At 41.6% G+C, this 19263-nt stretch overlaps 2 protein-coding genes across 2 annotated transcripts; both read left to right on the forward strand.

Moving 5' to 3' along the window:
• The first annotated feature begins 10201 nt into the window (after positions 1-10201).
• LOC103415210 (G-type lectin S-receptor-like serine/threonine-protein kinase LECRK3) lies at positions 10202-13423 on the forward strand. The gene has a single exon (XM_029087881.2). The coding sequence runs from the start codon at positions 10801-10803 to the stop codon at positions 13228-13230; it is 2430 nt and encodes an 809-aa protein (XP_028943714.1). The 5' UTR covers positions 10202-10800; the 3' UTR covers positions 13231-13423.
• A 1414-nt stretch (positions 13424-14837) lies between these two features.
• LOC114819563 (G-type lectin S-receptor-like serine/threonine-protein kinase LECRK2) lies at positions 14838-15972 on the forward strand. The gene is made up of 2 exons (XM_070807819.1): positions 14838-14965; positions 15450-15972. Exons 1-2 carry the CDS (start codon positions 14838-14840, stop codon positions 15970-15972), a joined length of 651 nt encoding a protein of 216 aa, XP_070663920.1.
• The last annotated feature ends 3291 nt before the right edge of the window (positions 15973-19263 follow it).

Raw genomic sequence — 19263 nt, forward strand, 5'->3', positions numbered from 1 at the left:
TGATATTCCTTGGTGTATGCTTTTCGCAGACGATATAGTGTTGATAGATGAAACTCAGGAAGGGGTAAATGCAAAGCTTAACCTTTGGAGAGAAGTGTTGGAATCTAAAGGTCTTCGCCTAAGCCGATCAAAGACAGAATATATGGAGTGCAAGTTCAGTGCAAATGGAGGCCAAAACGAGTTAGGGGTGAAGATCGGAGATCAAGAAATACCAAAGAGCGACCGTTTTCGTTACCTAGGATCTATCTTGCAAAAGAACGGAGAATTAGATGGAGATCTCAACCATAGAATACAAGCTGGATGGATGAAGTGGAAGAGTGCATCCGGCGTGTTGTGTGACCGCCGTATGCCACTGAAGCTCAAGGGAAAATTTTATAGGACGGCAATAAGGCCGGCGATGCTGTATGGCACAGAATGTTGGGCGGTGAAACATCAACACGTACACAAAATGGGTGTAGCGGAGATGAGGATGCTTCGTTGGATGTGTGGGCACACGAGAAAGGATAAGATTAGGAATGAGGATATCCGGGGTAAAGTAGGAGTAGCCGAAATTGAAGGAAAGATGAGAGAAAATCGGTTACGGTGGTTTGGACATGTGCAAAGAAGGCCTACTGACGCTCCGATTAGAAGATGCGACTATGGGACAGAGGTTCAGGGCCGAAGGGGTAGAAGAAGACCTAGGAAAACTTTGGAAGAGACTCTAAGAAAAGACTTAGAGTACTTGGATCTAACGAAGGACATGACACAGGATCGAGCACAATGGCGTTCTAAGATTCATATAGCCGATCCCACTCAGTGACTTGGATTTTCCAAGTCTCCAACCGATAAGTTTTCCTCACTCGGGAAATTAAGGGAACACTACCCCAACCTACATGCTCCACTCAGAAAGCTTCAACATACAAGCTTCAACAAAAGAAAATTCAAAGAACTTAGCGAAGAAGGCTTTGGTGTATTTAACACAATACGTTGAAATGAAGGAAAGCTTATTTATTGATATCCCCGATAAGCTACAAATATGTACATATGCATGAGTCAAAATAAACACACAAGAGGGAGCCTTCACAAAGGTTGTTTAGGAGAAGTCTCAGCAGTCGGTAGAGCCCCAGAAAGAGAAGGCACCGGAGGGGGATCATTTGGAGCCTCAGTACTGGACAGAACCTAGAAGGAGGAGGCATCAGAGGTTGATCATTCGGAGCTTCATTATGCGGTACAGCCCCAGAAGACGAAGGCAATAAATGCCTTTGGAACAAACCCACAAATCTCTGATGATCAAGTAAAACCTGACCATCAGTTTCCTTCATCTGGTCAAGCTTCCTCTTCATGTTTGTAGCATAGTCATGTGCGAGCCGGTGCAACTGTTTATTCTCATGCTTGAGCCCCCTAATCTCCTGTTTAAGACTCATCACTTCAGCCGCCAATGAATCAACTTGGCGGGTTCGAGCAAATAGGCGTTGGGCCATATTAGACACAGAACCTGCACACTGAACACTGAGAGCCAGCGAATCCTTAACAGCTAACTCATCAGACCGTTTGGAAAGTAGTTTGTTATCTTTGGGAGTGAGAAGGTTCCTGGCCACCACCGCAGCGGTCATATCATTCTTCATCACGGAATCCCCAACGGTAAGAGGACCAGTAAGGGAGACGAAGGATGGGCGCCATATGTTGTCTGGAGAAGGCGGGGCTGCCTCTTCAACAAGGTTCAAGTCAAAACGACGGTCAGAAGGGCCAGACATTTTCAAAGGTGTTGAAGAGAGAAGAGGTCGGACAAATCAAGATCTTCGAAGTGCAAGAATGAAGCTTCTACTGGTGGAGATTCAAGTGTGCTTTGGAACTTAATGCCAGCCCCTATAAAAATCTGCATTCGACGGAGCTTCAGAAATCGAAGAGGCGCCTGCTCAGAAATCGAAGAGGCGTTTGCTTTCTCAAAAGTTGGGCTGCTTAGAGATCACGAGGGTTGATCTCAGAAATCGAAGAGGCGTTTGCTCTCTCAAAAGTTGGGCTGCTCAAAGACCACGAAGGCCGATCTCAGAAATCGAAGAGGCGCTCGCTTTCTCAAAAGCTGGGCTCCCCAGAGACCACGAGGGCCGATCTCAGAAATCGAAGAGGCACCTACTTTTCCAGCCTTGTCAGCACCTGTCACACGCACATTCAGCTTTGCGGAAATTATGGGCATTCTGTCGAAGACTTCTGAGGAAGTAGAAAACACATGAATCTTACTGTTCAATCACCCACTTCCCACACGCAACAATAGCTCACGGGTACCACAAATAACTTTGCCAAAGTTCTCTGCCAAAGTTGAGCACGTGAAGCTTGCAGCTCCCACTACATCGCTCTGACCAAGAAGGGTAAAAGAATAGCAAAGAAACAACACTAACAAAGTTTAGACCCATAAATTTTGAAGGTCTAGCTACCATATTATTACCCACAAGGGTAAAGGAACAGTACCACTGCTGGATAATTGGAAAGTCCCTGTGTGTCAACCTCTGTGCTTCGTGGCAAGGTAGACTAGCAAACATGCCCAACCTTTACTCACATTCGAGAAAACACTCCCAATAAGATTGCTTGCTCCAAAATCGAAGAGGCACCGTCCTCCAAATCTCGAGAGCCAGACTCCCAACATGACTAATTTCTTAAAAATCGAAGAGAGGGTAAAGGAACAGTACCATTGCTGGATAATTGGAAAGTCCCTGTGTGTCAACCTCTGTGCTTCGTGGCAAGGTAGACTAGCAAACATGCCCAACCTTTACTCACATTTGAGAAAACACTCCCAACAAGATTGCTTGCTCCAAAATCGAAGAGGCACCGCCCTCCGAATCTCGAGAGCCAGACTCCCAACATGATTACTTTCTCAAAAATCGAAGAGACACTGCTTCCCGAATCTTCGAGAGCCAGACCCCCAGCATGATTGCTTTCTCAAAAATCGATGAGGCATCGTTCTCCGAATCAATCGAAGAGGCGCTCGCTTTCTCAAAAGCTGGGCTGCTCAGAGACCACGAGGGCCGATCTCAGAAATCGAAGAGGCACCTACTTTTCTAGCCTTGTCAGCACCTGTCACACGCAACAATAGCTCATGGGTACCACAGATAACTTTGCCAAAGTTCTCTGCCAAAGTTGAGCACGTGAAGCTTGCAGCTCCCACTACATCGTTCTGACCAAGAAAGGTAAAAGAATAGCAAAGAAACAGCACTAACAAAGTTTAGACACATAAATTTTGAAGGTCTAGCTACCATATTATTACCCATAAGGGTAAATGAACAGTACCACTGCTGGATAATTGGAAAGTCCCTGTGTGTCAACCTCTGTGCTTCGTGGCAAGGTAGACTAGCAAACATGCCCAACCTTTACTCACATTCGAGAAAACACTCCCAATAAGATTGCTTGCTCCAAAATCGAAGAGGCACCGTCCTCCGAATCTCGAGAGCCAGACTCCCAACATGACTACTTTCTCAAAAGCGAAGAGAGGGTAAAGGAACAGTACCATTGCTGGATAATTGGAAAGTCCCTGTGTGTCAACCTTTGTGCTTCGTGGCAAGGTAGATTAGCAAACATGCCCAACCTTTACTCACATTCGAGACAACACTCCCAACAGGATTGCTTGCTCCAAAATCGAAGAGGCACCGCCCTCCGAATCTCAAGAGCCAGACTCCCAACATGATTACTTCCTCAAAAATCGAAGAGACACTGCTCTCCGAATTTCGAGAGCCAGACCCCCAGCATGATTGCTTTCTCAAAAATCGATGAGGCATCGTTTTCCGAATCTCGAGAGCCAGTTACCACAGACCACTTTTTCAAAATGCTCTGACAGAGTTAAAACATGTGAAACTGGCAGCTCCCACTACCGTGCTATGACCAAGCAGGGTAAAGGAATAGCATTACTACTTGTTGTTAGGGAGACTCCTATATATGTCGACCTCCATCCCCAACGGACAGGCAGACCTGCAAAAATGCTCAACCCTTCATCATATCTGAGAGGGCACTCCCAACGAAGCCTTTTGAAATATTCAGCTTTCTTTCCCCCCGATAATACCTCTGCAAACAAGCTATACTAGAGCAAGAATATCTCATATCATCAGGGTTAAAAGCAAGAGTATCCCATATCATGCTTTTTCCCTGTCTTTTCCTTTGGCCTTGTTTTTACCTGCAAGACAAGGAGAAAGAGAGCAATCAGTCAGCACTTGGAATCAAGCTTCCAGCCAGGAACTGACTGCCTGGAACCCCTTACCTGATTACTTACCTGGCATTGCTCTCGAGTACTCATCTTCAACATGTTATGTTTCCAGGGAAGATTCCGCATCTGCTTGAGGAACAAATAGGGCAAGTGCGAAGGATACAAGGAAGCATGTGGAGACAAGCGTAACAGCACACGTGCCGATACATCCATTACTCTGTCAAAAGCAAAAGTATCCCATATCAGCAGGGTGGAACGTACTCTAGATTTGATGGACTTGTTTTGACCCTCAAATTCTTCAGTCGGCCTTATACTCTGGAGGAAACCAGAAAACCCTCCAGCTCAGTTCAAGAATAAGCCTGTGGAAAGTTACTTCTTCAAAAGCAAAAGTATCTCATATCATCTCTTCTCATTTTTCTTCTCTTTATCCTTCATGCTGCTGCAAGATGGGGAGAAGGTGAACAATCAGTCGGAGCTCTGATTGCTTACCTTGTCTGTCACCTCTTTCAGCAGAACCCCTAGCTCGGCGACTTGGGGGACTCCTACTACATGGTTTGTATCGCGCTTGACCAAGCCTGAAACTACAAGTAAGCTTCAAGTGAAATTGATACATTACCTTGTGCATCTCCACCAGTTAAAGATACCACCCCTGGATGGAGGAAGAGTACTTCCAGAGAAGATGCCACATCTACCTATGAGACAGATAAGGCAAGTCAAGACGACACCACACTCCGATACTTAGAAGTTTCGTGATTACGAGATCATTCTCCCACAATATTTCCTAATGTCATTTGTACTAAATCATTCACTTGTACTCACTAAAGGAGAGCTTGAACCTATGTACTTGTGTAAACCCTTCACAATTAATGAGAACTCTTCTATTCCGTGGACGTAGCCAATCTGGGTGAACCACGTACATCTTGTGTTTGCTTTCCTATCTCTATCCATTTATATACTTATCCACACTAATGACCGGAGCAATCTAGCGAAGATCACAAAAAGCGACCGTTTTCGCTACCTAGGATCTATCTTGCAAGAGAACGGAGAATTAGATGGAGATCTCAACCATAGAATACGAGCTGGATGGATGAAGTGTAAGAGTGCATCCGGCGTGTTGTGTGACCGTCGTAGGCCACTGAAGCTCAAGAGAAAATTTTATAGGACGGCAATAAGGCCAGCGATGTTTTATGGCACAGAATGTTGGGCGGTGAAGCATCAACACGTACACAAAATGGGTGTAGCGGAGATGAGGATGCTTCGTGGGATGTGTGGGCACACGAGAAAGGATAAGATTGGGAATGAGGATATCCGAGGTAAAGTAGGAGTAGCCGAAATTGTAGGAAAGATGAGAGAAAATCGGCTCCGGTGATTTGGACATGTGCAAAGAAGGCCGACTGACGCTCCGGTTCGAAGATGTGACTACGGGACAGAGGTTCAGGGCCGAAGGGGTAGAGGAAGACCTAGGAAAACTTTGGAAGAGACTCTAAGAAAAGATTTAGAGTACTTGGATCTAACGGAGGACATGACACAAAACCGAGCGCAATGGCGTTCTAGGATTCATATAGCCGACCCCACTTAGTGGGAAAAGGCTTTGTTGTTGTTGTTGTTGTTATTCATGTCGGTTATAACCGACAGGAAAGATGATTTTTCTGGCCAGCCTAGGGCTGGCTGGCTAGCTAGAAGTGGCCAGCCCTCTAGCCTTTTGGCCCTTTCTGATTCAGTGGGGCCCTCTGGCCTAGCCCTCGGTTGGAGATGGTTTTAAGGCTATTTTTGGCCCTCTGACCCTTTGGACCCTTCGGTTGGAGACGGCCTTAGCTCCCAAAGTAGAAAAGAAGCATGGAAACAAATGTCGCATATGATATCTTATTCAATGGATAAACTTAATTTGTCAAGAATACACATTTTATTGATATTTAAGTAGCTGTTTCCCAACGTATTGTTTCTGTTCTAATAACCTGTGCAGATTGCTTTGTTGGTATAAGAAACTGTATCTGTTATGTAAAAGAATTGTGCTCGTTGGTTTGAGCGTATTCCATTTGATGTTGTTTTATAGTGATTACAAGAAGTATTTGGATGAAGAACAAACTCTTCAAACCAAATTTACAGATAATACAAATGATAAATAACCTATTTTATATTCAAAATACTTTCAACAGATAAGGCTTATCTCAGCCTTCCTTTTGACTAATCTGATTGCGATCTTCAGTAAGTGTTGTGGCGGGAACCTTTGAATTCGGACTTGGTTTATCACACCCCCGCAAGCTGAGCGGTCGTCGGCGAACGGGAAGCTTGGATAAAAGATAGTTGAAACGATGAGTAGACAGACCTTTAGTCAAAAAATCAGCAACATGATCTTGAGTAGCTACATAGCCCACCTGAAGTTCACCACGAGTAACCTTCTCACGAATATAATGATAGTCAACTTCCATGTGACGGGTTCGTGCATGAAAAACAGGGTTAGAGGCAAGGGAGATTGCAGAAATATTATCACACCACACCTTTGGAGGAGACAGATGAAGATGCAGGTCTTTAAAGAGTTGACGAAACCATGAAAGAGTAGCTGCAGTTATGGCAAGTTGTCTATATTCTGATTCTGTGCTAGAGCGAGACACTCCTTTTTAATTCTTAGAACTCCAGGACACAAGGTTTGGACCAAGAAATATATAAGACCCGCCAGTGGATTTGCGATCATCGAGGTCTCCTGCATAATCAGAGTCGGCAAAGGCAGTGAGGGTGAGAGGTCCAGATTTGTACACAAGGCCATGATCGGGAGTGGACTTCAAATAGCGAAAGATGCGTTTAACAGCAATCTAGTGTGTGGTGGTTGGTTGATGCATGAACTGGCAAACTTGGTTGATAGAGAAGGCAATATCAGGGCGGGTGAAAGTAAGATATTGGAGTGCACTTACCACACTCCTAAACTCGGTGATGTCTTGTAAGGGTTCGCCATCATATAAGCTGAGGCGTTTGCCACTGACTGCAGGAGTAGAGACCGGTTTACAGTCCACCATGTTTGTACGTTGAAGCAAATCAGAAATATATTTAGACTATGAGAGATGAAGGCCATGACTGGAGCGATGAACCTCCATACCCAAAAAATAAGTGAGAGGACCAAGATCTTTCATTGAAAAAACCGAGCCCATGTCCTTGATCAAGGAGTTGATACACTGAATGTTGTTGCCTGTGATAAGTATGTCATCGACATAGACTAATAAGTAAATACGAATTAAACCATGACAATACACAAAGAGAGATGAGTCTGCTTGGGAGGCCACAAAACCAAGGTGTTCCAGATGATTAGAAAAACATTGGAACCATGCCCTAGGGGCCTGTTTAAGTCCATACAACGATCTACGCAATTTACAGACATGTGTGGGATATTAAGGATCAACAAAACCAGTGAGTTGTTTCATGTAAACTTCATCAGATATGGAACCATGTAAAAACGCATTCTGAACATCCAGTTGGCGTATAGGCCATGAAAAATGAACAGCCATAGCAATAATAAGACGAATGGTTGAGTGGGTCACCACTGGACTAAAAGTTTCACCATAATCAAGACCTGGTTGTTGATGAAAACCATTAGCCACAAGACGAGCCTTAAACCGATCAATAGACCCATCAAACTTGCGTTTAATACGAAAGACCCATTTATTTGGTAGTACATTCATGGTAGGAGTATAGGGTACCAAAGACCATGTGCCCGTACGTTGTAGGGCATTGAATTCATTAGCCATAGCTGTCCTCCATTCCTGAAATTTATTAGCTTGATTGTAGCATGTAGGTTCAGACATAGCAGTGATGGTGGAAGTATGGGCATACTTAGGGTTAGGTTTAGAAATGCCATCTTTTGCACGTGTAACCATAGGATGGATAGTGGGGGGTGCTAGAGCGGATGGGGTTGTCGAAAGGGGAGGGGGGAGTGGGGTAGGTGGAAGTGACGTTAAAGGTAATTGATTGTTTACTGGAGGTGTGGAAATGGGGGGGGGGATAGTAGGGTAGGGTGGGAGGAGGGTAAAGGTGAGTGGATGGGAGAGGAAATAGGAGTCAAAGGGTGTGTGATAAAGACGGGTGAGGGAATGTGAGTTTCTGAAAGAGTGTTGGAATGGGTAATGGAAGTATGGGATAAAGTAGGATTATGTGGCGAATTTGGGGGGGATGGAAAAGTGAGTTCAGGGTTCCCAAGAGTAATGGGATGGTTATCATGCAGAGAGGATGGTACGGGAGTAACACTGAGATTTGCATGAAATGGAAAACAATTTTCATAAAAAAGAACATGTTTAGACATGAAGACACGACCGGTGCATAGGTCAAGGCACCTATACCCTAATTGATTTTGAGAATAACCTAAGAAAACACACTTTTTGGAACGAAAATGCAATTTTGTTGACATGTATGGACGTAGGTATGGAAAACAAGCACACCCAAAAACTTTAAAAAAATCATAGGATGGTTCTCGATGAAATAATTTTGTGTATGGAGAAGATAAGTTCAAAACTTTAGTTGGCAGACGATTTATTAAAAAATTAGCAGTATGTAGAGCTTCAGCCCAATAGGTTTGTGGCATGGACGTATGAGCAAGAAGAGTGAGACCAGTTTCAACCAAATGACGATGTTTACGTTCTACCATACCGTTTTGTTCAGGATGGTGAGGGCATGTATATTGATGATGAATGCCATGTTTTTCTAAATAAGATTTAAAATTGTTGTTAATATATTCTCTTCCACCATCCGTTTGAAAAGTTTGGATTTTTCGTTGAAATTTATTCTCCATTTCAGTTTTAAATTTAATGAATGTGGAGAACACATCAGATTTTAGTTTTAAAGGATATAGCCATGTATATCGCGAAAAATCATCAATGAAAATCACATAATATCGAAAACCAGAAATTGACAAAGTAGGGGACATCCATACATCAGAATGAATAAGTTGTAAAGGAAAATGGGAAATAGAATTTGATGGTAAAAATGGCAATTTCTTGCTTTTGCCCAAAGGGCATGAATGACAGACAGAATTAAAATGGTGCCTAGTAAGAGGCACTTTGCACGATACACGCTTTTCAGTTTCGTAGTGTTAAAATTTGGACTTGAATTTGATACTATGATTCTATGAACCTGTGTTCAATCTCGACTGACCTCCACATGACTTGGAGCTTACTCTACCTTTATCTCATCTCCACCACCTCTGTAGTATCGACCGAATATGGATCGAGCTGAGGTGGGCTTTACACACACCAGGGTCCAGATTCATTAACTAATGAGCCCATAAGTCCATTTGGTCGCAGTAGGCAATATCCAAGCGCTTATCTGTCGGGTCCATCTTATGCTAATGAAATGGCTGGCCTGACCTGGAATCCAACCTGGTACAAAATGGCTGACCTGATCTGATGAGATGAACCACACCTCAACGGGCTTCAAAAGGTCGTCGAACCACACCTCAGATCCTATCTGAATCTCGCAGTCCAAAATTCACAAACCAAGATATTCAAACTGTTCAAGAGAGGGGAGAGAGAATTCGGACCCCATGTGTGATGTGGGCCAATAGGATAGGCTAATGGATGCCGTATGATTTAAAATGAATGGTCCGGATCTCTGCGTCCGTTTGTGCCAGATTGTGACATTCGGAGAGGATCTCGATTGCTTAACCCGTGATTATCTCAACTCGGCCTCAAGTGTTTTACCCCAATGACGTATATAATACATTAAAAAACTTCAGTTAGTACTTAGTTTTTTGTGAATACATAAATGGAGACTTAGTCGTCTTTGTCTTTGTGAAGATATTTTTGCATTTTTCATAAGTCTCTTATCACTTGAAGACTTTGTTTGGTCATGGAGGTCTGTTTTCAGATTTGACACCACCTGTATCCGTCCTCAATCAGCATTTTCTTTGTGAGCCCCATTATTGATTTTGACTGGTGGACTTGAATGGCCGGCAGATGCGTGAGTCATGCTCGTATTTACTAGTCTTTTTGGTTTGGAACATTCATATATATTATATATTATATATTGAAACCTAGAATCTCCAGTGTAGTGATAAATATTCTTAATTATTTAAGTTAGTCATTTGCTGGTTTGGAACATTTATAAGTGCTTAAGTAGAATCATAAAACGGACTAGGGACGAGAGTAAGATGAAAAGAGATTTGAGAGAGACAAGTCAACGGGTTATTACTAATTAAATCAATATTGCTCTAACTTGCAACATTACAAAGAGTTGAGGAAGACAATAAGTTCTATCACAGAAAGTTTCGTTGTTATTATGTATAAAACTATTCTTTATATTATTTTTTTTCAAAGTGAAATTCTTGTACTTTTACCAATGATTCAATGTGTAATTTGATCCCGATATGTGTAGGTTCGGAGAAATTGTTGTGTAGGCCCGGAGAAATTTTTGTGTGTGATCGTAGCAAGGTCTGAGGTCCCGTCGTGGCTGATGGGTAACACGGACTTCAAAAAATGGGGTAGACGCCTTTAATTCCAGAAAACAACATAGAAAATGACAGGCATGGAGATTAGTCAAGTCTAAACTATGGTGCACGCATATTTACTTGAAGAGATAACAGGGAACCAATGCTTTATTAAGAAAAATATAGCTAATCAATAAAGCTAAGTTGAAAAATTGGTGCTTTTGCAATGGCAGTGGCTCTTTCTGTACGGATGCTTTTGTTCTTCTCACTGTTTTTGCTACCAGTTTCTGTGTTTTCCCAAAATAATGGAAGAGTAGCAGTTGGGAGTTCTCTGACTGCAAGTACAGGCGACTCCTCATCATGGCTTTCTCCATCCGGCGATTTCGCGTTTGGATTTTCGCCCCTCGGAAACAATGATTTTTTCTTGCTTTCGATATGGTATGCGAAAATCCCAGACGAAACCGTAGTTTGGTATGCATATGACGGTAACAACCCCATCGTTGCACCTAGGGGATCAGTTCTGACCTTGACTGCCAACGGTGGACTAGTTCTTAACAATCCTCAGGGTGGAGAGATATGGAAATCCGAAACAACTTTCGGGATTGTTGAGAACGGGGTCATGAATGACACCGGAAACTTTGTCCTTCAAGACAAAAACTCAGAGAGCTTGTGGGAGACCTTCAGCAATCCCACAGACACCGTTTTGCCTGGACAGACAATTGAGAAAAGTGGGAAGCTTTCGTGTAGACAATCGGAGACTAACTACACAAAGGGGCGGTTCCAGCTGCGCTTGCAAGATGATGGAAACCTCGTGCTCAACACCGTCAACTTGCCAACAGATTTTGCCAACAACCCTTACTTCGCCACGGACACGATCGCAGGGACTGTGGAAGGTAGTCAAGGTAAACAATTCGTGTTCAACAGCTCAGGGTACATGTTTGTTCTGAGAGAAAATGGTGGAAGATTCACTCTTACAGGGCCACAGGGAGTCTCGACGAGAGACAACTACATAAGGGCAACTCTTGATTTTGATGGGATTTTCACTTTATATTCTCACCCGAAAAACTTCACTGGAAATCCAAGCTGGAGTAGTCCTCTGTGGTATACACCGGATGATATTTGCCAAAAACTTCTTGAAGACGAGGGCGTTGGTGTTTGTGGTTACAACAGTGTCTGTAAGCTCAAACCAGATAGTAATAGGCCAACCTGCGAATGCCCAAAAGGGTTTTCTTTTCTTGATCCGAAGGATATATACCGAGGCTGCAAACCCGATTTTATACAAGGCTGTGAAGAAGATGAGCTGCAAGGTCCCAGAAACGATTTGTATGATGTCCAAGTGCTGACAAATACTGATTGGCCAACCTCAGATTATGTGCAGCTAAAGCCTTCTACGGCGGACAAGTGCAACGAGTCTTGCTTTCAAGACTGTTTGTGCGCTGTTGCTGTGTTCCGGTCTGAAACCTGCTGGAAAAAGAAGTTACCTCTCTCAAACGGGAGAGTGGATGTCAGTCTTAATTCACAGACCTTCATAAAAGTCCGAAAGGATAATGTAACTCTGCCGTTTCCTCCAAAGCCAATTCCAGATGATAAAGAGAAGAGCCGGAAATCTGTGATACGCGTAGAATCAGTACTATTAGGTACCTCTATCTTTGTTAATTTTGTCTTAAGTTCTGCTCTTTGTTTCGGTATTTTCTTCATTTTCCGGAAGAAACCTGTAACATCTAGTACCGATATTGTTTTGGACTCGAATTTGCGCTCTTTTTGCTATGAAGAGCTGCGAGAAGCTACAAATGGTTTCACGGAAGAATTAGGAAAGGGTGCTTTTGGAGTGGTTTTCAAAGGGGTGATGCAAATTGGTTCTGGTGTCGAAGTGGCGGTGAAGAAGCTAAACTATGTTATGCAAGATGTCGAGAAGGAGTTTAAAACAGAACTGAAAGTAATTGGTCAGACACATCACAAGAATCTGGTTCGTCTTTTTGGATATTGTGACGAGGGGCAACAGAGATTACTAGTTTATGAGTTCTTGAGAAATGGCACATTGGCAAGCTTTCTTTTTTCTGATATCAAACCAAGTTGGAGACAGCGAATTGACATCGCTTATGGCGTTGCACAGGGGCTTCTGTACTTGCATGAAGAGTGCAGCACGCAGATTATCCATTGTGACATAAAGCCGCAGAACATACTTCTCGATGATTATTACACTGCTCGGATCTCTGATTTTGGTTTGGCAAAACTTATGCTGATGAATCAGAGCCAGACTCATACCGCCATCCGAGGAACAAAAGGTTATGTTGCACCTGAGTGGTTCAGGAACTTGCCGATCACTACCAAAGTTGATGTGTACAGCTTTGGTGTTGTGCTGCTAGAAATCGTTTGTTGTAGGAGAAGCGTTGACATGGAAGGTAACTGTGAAGAGAGCGCAATTTTAACGTATTGGGTTTATGATTGCTACGTTGAAGGAGGACTAGATGCTGTTGTAGATTATGAAGTTGAGGCCTTGGGTGATCGAACGACACTGGAAAAGTTTGTGATGGTTGCGATTTGGTGTATTCAGGAAGATCCATCTCTTAGGCCTACTATGAGGAAGGTTGTGCAGATGCTTGAAGGAGTTGTCGAAGTGCCTGTTCCACCATGTCCATCCCCATATACCAGATAAGGTTGAACCGCCATTATTTGTATTGCAGCGAAGGTGTATTTATTGTCACAGTAGTAGCTAGCTTGTTTCCTCTTTGTCAATCTGTGTTTAATTTACCAATTTGTGGTTTTGTAATGCAATGATTTAGATCAAAACGGTAAATGCTTTATGTATGTAACTCTTGTTATGAATGATAAAGTTTGTTATGAAAGCATTTTCGTTTGCTTAGTCTGTTGGTGCTGATGAAGTTTGTGGCTTATCTTTTACGAATTGGACTTATCGCTGCCCTCTCTATTCCCTAGTGTTCTTAGTAGAGAGGGCAGCGATTTACGATCCTTTTTATTGGCAAGTACTTGTTCAGTTTAGTTTTCAGCTGCCGTACAAACTTCATTCACATTGGTAAGAGTAGCAGACTTTGAATTCAAAAAGAACAGCAGCCGCAGTCTCATTACACAAAATTGCAGCTGGATATTACTCCTAAATCCTTCCGTTCATCGTCTCCCTCAGACGGTTTTATATGTCCACTCTGATTTGGTTTTGTTACTACCAATTTGCTTCTACTCTATGCAAGCAGATAAAACTTGCATCATTGGAATCCTCCTAAAAAAAAACAGATGAATTGCCTTATCCAAACACTGCTTATACAAATTACAATCCATTAGCTAATATCAGCAGGATCCTGATAGGTTCATAATTCACTTACATTGTACTAGTTTTAATTAATTTGCAGGAGAGAAGTGATTCAAAAGGACATATTTCTTTATTTTATCTATTTTCAGCTTTCAAACAAACTTTTGGAGACGGTCCAATGGCCCACTATTAATTAACATCAATACTGACCTTAATTTAACCACATGTGCAATCCAATAGGTCTGGTTTTATACAAAATTAAGGCCTCAAAGCAATTAGTAGTCGAACTTTTCAATATAAGGGGATTTAATTTCATCAAGTTTCCGATGTTGCCATGTGGGACATGCTTCAACACACTTAATTAGTTTAAGCAGAAAATACATTTCTTTGTGTGTTTCCCACAAAAGGCCGTTTCTCCATAATCTGGTCATCTTGGAGTCGAAGTACGAATCGTGCCGTCAGCTGCTTTGAAGTGGAAGAGTATTTTTCCTGTTGGTCGAGTGACTTCCATTGCTGAAAATACAGAACTGAGTTATAGCGTCGAAGAAGAAGATTTGAAGGCTCTCCCGAATTTTCCATGAAGTATGCGACCCCAATCCTTGAAGAAGACATCCAAGACTTGGCCAAAAAATATTTTTCCGAAATTTTCTAGACCAAGAAAAAACCCTAAAACGTGCCTACAACCTGACTGATGCGCTATCTATCTAGTCAAAGTAGGATTTCTACAGTACTCTTTTTGTTTGGATTTCCTTTTATTTTAAGGTTTGTTTTGCTTTGTGCCAAATGTTCTGACCCTACTCATCCGACGAAGCTTTGTTCTTCTAGTATCCCAGAGTTCAACCAGGAGCAAAATGATCCTTATCGAATAATGCAATTACAATGTTGGCTGTAAAGACCTTCTAACTTTCTCCTTGAACAACCAACAAGAAGTTTGTCATTCATCTCTCGAAAATCTGAATGCTCAATTAAAGCAGGCCACCCAACAACAAAATACAATAATGCAAGCTTCCATCACCAAATTCCCCAGCCAACCTGAAATAAAATTCGAGTCCAAAACAATTTTGGGTTCAAATCTGTGTTCTTTTAGCTATGAAGAGATTCAAGAAGATACTAACGGATTCAAGAGGTAGCTAAAAGCCATATTGGTGCTGTTGTTTCTATACGAAACTTGTGTGAATTTGGTTAGAGGCAGCTATCCTGACATTATACTTTAACTGAACTGCAATTCTGCCTCCTTTATAGCAGCATTCCTTTCCAAAAAAAAGGGGTAAGAGAAGAAAGTTAGTGCTCATGGACCTCCTTGTTTTGTTGAGAACTAGGACAGGGTGCTTTTGGAGTTATTTACAAAGGGGTAATGCAAATTGATTCTGGTGTCGAATTAGTGGCAGTGAAGAAGCTAAACTATGTACTGCACGACATTGAGAAGGGTTTACAACATAATTGAATGTCCTTGGTCAGATACATCACAAGAATCTGGTTCACCTTTCCGGATATTGTGATGAGGGACTAGTTTAAAAATTCTTGAGAAATGGCACATTAGAAAGCTTTCTTTTCGCTGAGGTGAAACCAAGTTGGAGACAACGAATTGAAATTGCTTATGGAGTTGCCAGAGGACTTCTTTACTTGCATGAAGAGTGCATCACGCAAATTGTCCAGTGTGATATAAAGCCTGAGAACATACTTCTCGATGATTATTACAATGCTCGGATCTCTGATTTTGGATCACCAATTTTGACAATGAATCAGAGCCAGATTCATATTGCCATTCGGAGAGCAAAAGGTTATGTTGCATGTGCACATGAGTGGTTTCGTATCTTGCGAATCACTATCAAAGTTGGCGTGTACAGCTTCGATGTTGTACAGCTAGAGATCATTTATTGTAAGAGAAGCGTTGATGTTGAAAGAAACTGCAAAGAGAGCAAATATAACAGATTGGGTGTAAAACTGCAAGTTAATGGAGAATTATGTGTTGTAGTAGATTATGAACCCCAGGCCTTTCTTGAACAATGGAAACTGCAAAAGTTCGTGATGGTTGCGCTTTGGTGTGTTCAAGAAGACCAATCTCTTAGGCCTACCATGAGGAAGGTTGTGCAGATGCTTGAAGAAAAGGTGGAACTACATGTTCAACCTTGACCGTGTCCATTCCCATATACCAGAACTGGTTAAAACCGGCATTGTTTCGATGGCATGGCATCCAAACTGTGGGTTATCAATCTATTGTTAGTCGACTAATTTTTGGTTTGCTTTCCAAGTCTTGCTTTAGTTTATGATATCGTATCAAGAACTATAAAGTTTGCTACGAAACTGTGTGTTTTCCCAAGCGATTGGTATTGATGAAATTTGTGGCCTATCTCTTTTCCTGTTTAGCATTCTCGCCACCCTCTCTACTCCATTGTCTTCTCTTTGTAGGGAGGGCCTGAATTATGATCATGTTTATTGGCAAGAACTTGTTGAATATAGTTTTTAGCTGCGAGCGCAACTCCATCCACATTGGTTAGAATTCAAAATGAACTTCTGCAGTCTGTGACGACCTTGTCTTCACTGCTTTGTGAATACAATGGCCATGGCTTTTGCTTCTGCCAATAAGAATTCCAGAATGGAAAGTATTCTCACTGCAGGTGAAGAGCCTGCTTGGTGGTTTTCAACTTACAGTGATTTTGCGTTCAGGTTTCGAGTACTTAACAGCGATGTCTTCTTGCTTGCCATATGGTATCAAAAGATATTACTACAAACGCACAACTTTGGTCTTATGGAATTATAATGGCATCCGAATTTTGATTTTTCAGTTAGTTTTTTTCCTTAGGAACTCAAAAATGCAAAAATTTGGTCTTATCAAAACATAATGGCATCATATTTAATTTTCAGTTACTTTTTTTTTCCTTATGAACTCAAAACGCACACATATTTGGTTTTGTCAAAACATAATGGCATACCCTTTTTTGGCATCTTTCGTTGGTTCAATCTTTATTCTCTGTGGAAAACTCGTGAAATTACTATCGTAACCTACTGAAAATACACACAAATTTGGTCTTATGGTAACATAATGGCCTTAGATTTTCATTTTTCAGTTACTGATTTTTCTTATGAACTCAAAACACACGATTTGGTCTTAGCAAAGCATTCCCTCTTTTGGCATCTTTCGTTTGTTCAATCTTTATTCTCTATGGTAAACCACATGAACTTACACTTACACTCATGAAAAAACATACAGATTTGGTCTTATTGAAACATAATGGCCTCAAGTTCTATGTTTCAGTTACTCTTTTTCCTTGTAAACTCAAGATGCACAAATTTCTTCTTACCAAAAGGAAGTGTTGTTCCCTCTTTTGGCATCTTTCTTTGGTTCAATCTCTATTCTATGTGGAAAATAACTCATGAATTTACTGTTGTACCCTCTTGAAAATGCATAGATTGGTCTTATCGAAACATAATGGCCTCGTATTTTAAATTTTCAGTTACTCTTTCTCCTTATGAACTCATAATCCATAGATTAATTCTTATCAAAACATCTTCCCTCTTTTCACATCTTTTGTGGTCCATTATGAAATTGACATCTATCATTAGATCAGTAGGTATTATCTGTGGAAAAACAAGAAGTTAATTTTTTTAGATACTCTTTTTCCTTATGAACTCAAATCCCATAGATTTGGTCTTTATCAAAACATAATGGCCTCCCCTCTTTTGGCATCTTTCATTGTGTAACATCCCACATCGTCCAGGGAAGTGATCCTTAAATGTATATTATCATCCCTACCTAGCACGAGACCTTTTGGGAGCTCACTGGCTTCGGGTTCCGTATGAACTCCGAAGTTAAGCAAAAAGGAGGCCAGAACACTCCCAGGATGGGTGACCCAGTGGGAAGTTGTTCGTGGGTTCCCAAAAACAAAACCGTGAGGGAATGGTAAGCCCAAAGCGGACAATATCGTGCTATGGTGGTGGAACGGGCCCGGGATGTGGTGGACCCGGGCCGAGATGTGACAAAATGGTATCATAGCCAATCCCTAGCTGAAAGTGTGCCGACGAGGACGTCGGACCCCTAAGGGAGGTGGATTGTAACATCTCACATCGACCAGGAGAGTGATCCTTAAATGTATATTCTCATCCCTACCTAGCACGAGGCCTTTTGGGAGCTCACTGGCTTCGAATTCCGTAGGAACTCCGAAGTTAAGCGAGAAGGATGCCAGAGCACTCCCAGGATGGGTAACCCACTGGGAAGTTGCTCGTGAGTTCCCAAAAACAAAACCGTGAGGGAATGGTAAGCCCAAAGCAGACAATATCGTGCTACCGTGGTGGAACGGGCTCGGGATGTGGTGGACCCGGGCCGGGATGTGACACATTGCTTCAATCTTTATTCTTCGTGCAAAAATCCTGAAACTAATGTACCGACATCCCAAGAAACACACACATATTCAGTCTTATCGAAACATAATGATCTTAATTTTTTATTTTTTTAGTTACTCTTTTTCCTTATGAACTCAATAACACAGGGATTTGTTCTTAGGGAAACATAATGTTCTTCCCTTTTTTGGCATCTTTCGTTGGTTCAATCTCTATTCTTTGTGGTAAAACACGTGAAATTACAGTTATGCTCTTGAAAAAACACACATATTTGGTCCTATTGAAATGGCCTCAAGTTTTATTTTTCAGTTACTATTTTTTCTTATAAACTCAAAAGGCACGGATTTTATATTATCAAAATATAGTGGCGTTTCCTCTTTTGGCATCTTTCATTGGTTCAATCTCTATCCTATGTGAAAGATAAATAGTGAATTTACTATTGTACCCTCCCGAAAAATGCGCAAATTTAGTGATCTTATCGAAACATAATAGCCTCATATTTGAATTTTTCAGTTATTCTTTCTCCTAATGAACTCATAACGCACAAATTTATTTTTTTCGAAACGTCTTCCCTCATTCAACATCTTATGTGGTCCATTATGTATTTTGCCATCTTTCATTGGACCATTATGTATTTTGGCATCTTTTGTTGGACTAGTAGGTATTAATTGAAAAAACTTGTGAACTTCTCTTGAAAAACGCATAGATTTGGTTTTATGAAGACAAAATTGCATCACATTTTAATTTTTTTGTTACTTTTTTTCCTTATGAACTGAAAGCCCACGGATTTGGTCTTATCAAAACATAATGGCCCTTACTCTTTTGGCATCTTTCATTGGTTAAATCGTTATTCTTTGCGCAAAACTCGTGACACTACCCTTGTACTGGCATCCTGAGAAAACGCACAGATTCAGTCTTATCGAAGCATAATGACCTGATTTTAATTTTTCAGTTACTTTTTTCCTTATGAACTCAATAACACACGGATTTGACCTTATCAAAACATAATGATCTTCCCTCTTTTGGCATTTTTTCGTTGGTTCAATCTCTATTCTCCGTAGTAAAACACGTGAAATTACAGTTACG

The sequence above is a fragment of the Malus domestica genome, chromosome 11, assembly GCF_042453785.1.
Source record: "Malus domestica chromosome 11, GDT2T_hap1".
Classification (NCBI taxonomy): domain Eukaryota; kingdom Viridiplantae; phylum Streptophyta; class Magnoliopsida; order Rosales; family Rosaceae; genus Malus; species Malus domestica.

Excerpts from the sequence above, each read along its gene's own strand:
- LOC114819563 (XM_070807819.1), top strand. The coding sequence starts at position 14,838 with ATGCAAGCTTCCATCACCAAATTCCCCAGCCAACCTGAAATAAAATTC. Across the intron at positions 14,966-15,449 it reads GATACTAACGGATTCAAGAG|AGGACTTCTTTACTTGCATG; the intron begins GTAGCTAAAAGC and ends TGGAGTTGCCAG.
- LOC103415210 (XM_029087881.2), top strand. The coding sequence starts at position 10,801 with ATGGCAGTGGCTCTTTCTGTACGGATGCTTTTGTTCTTCTCACTGTTT.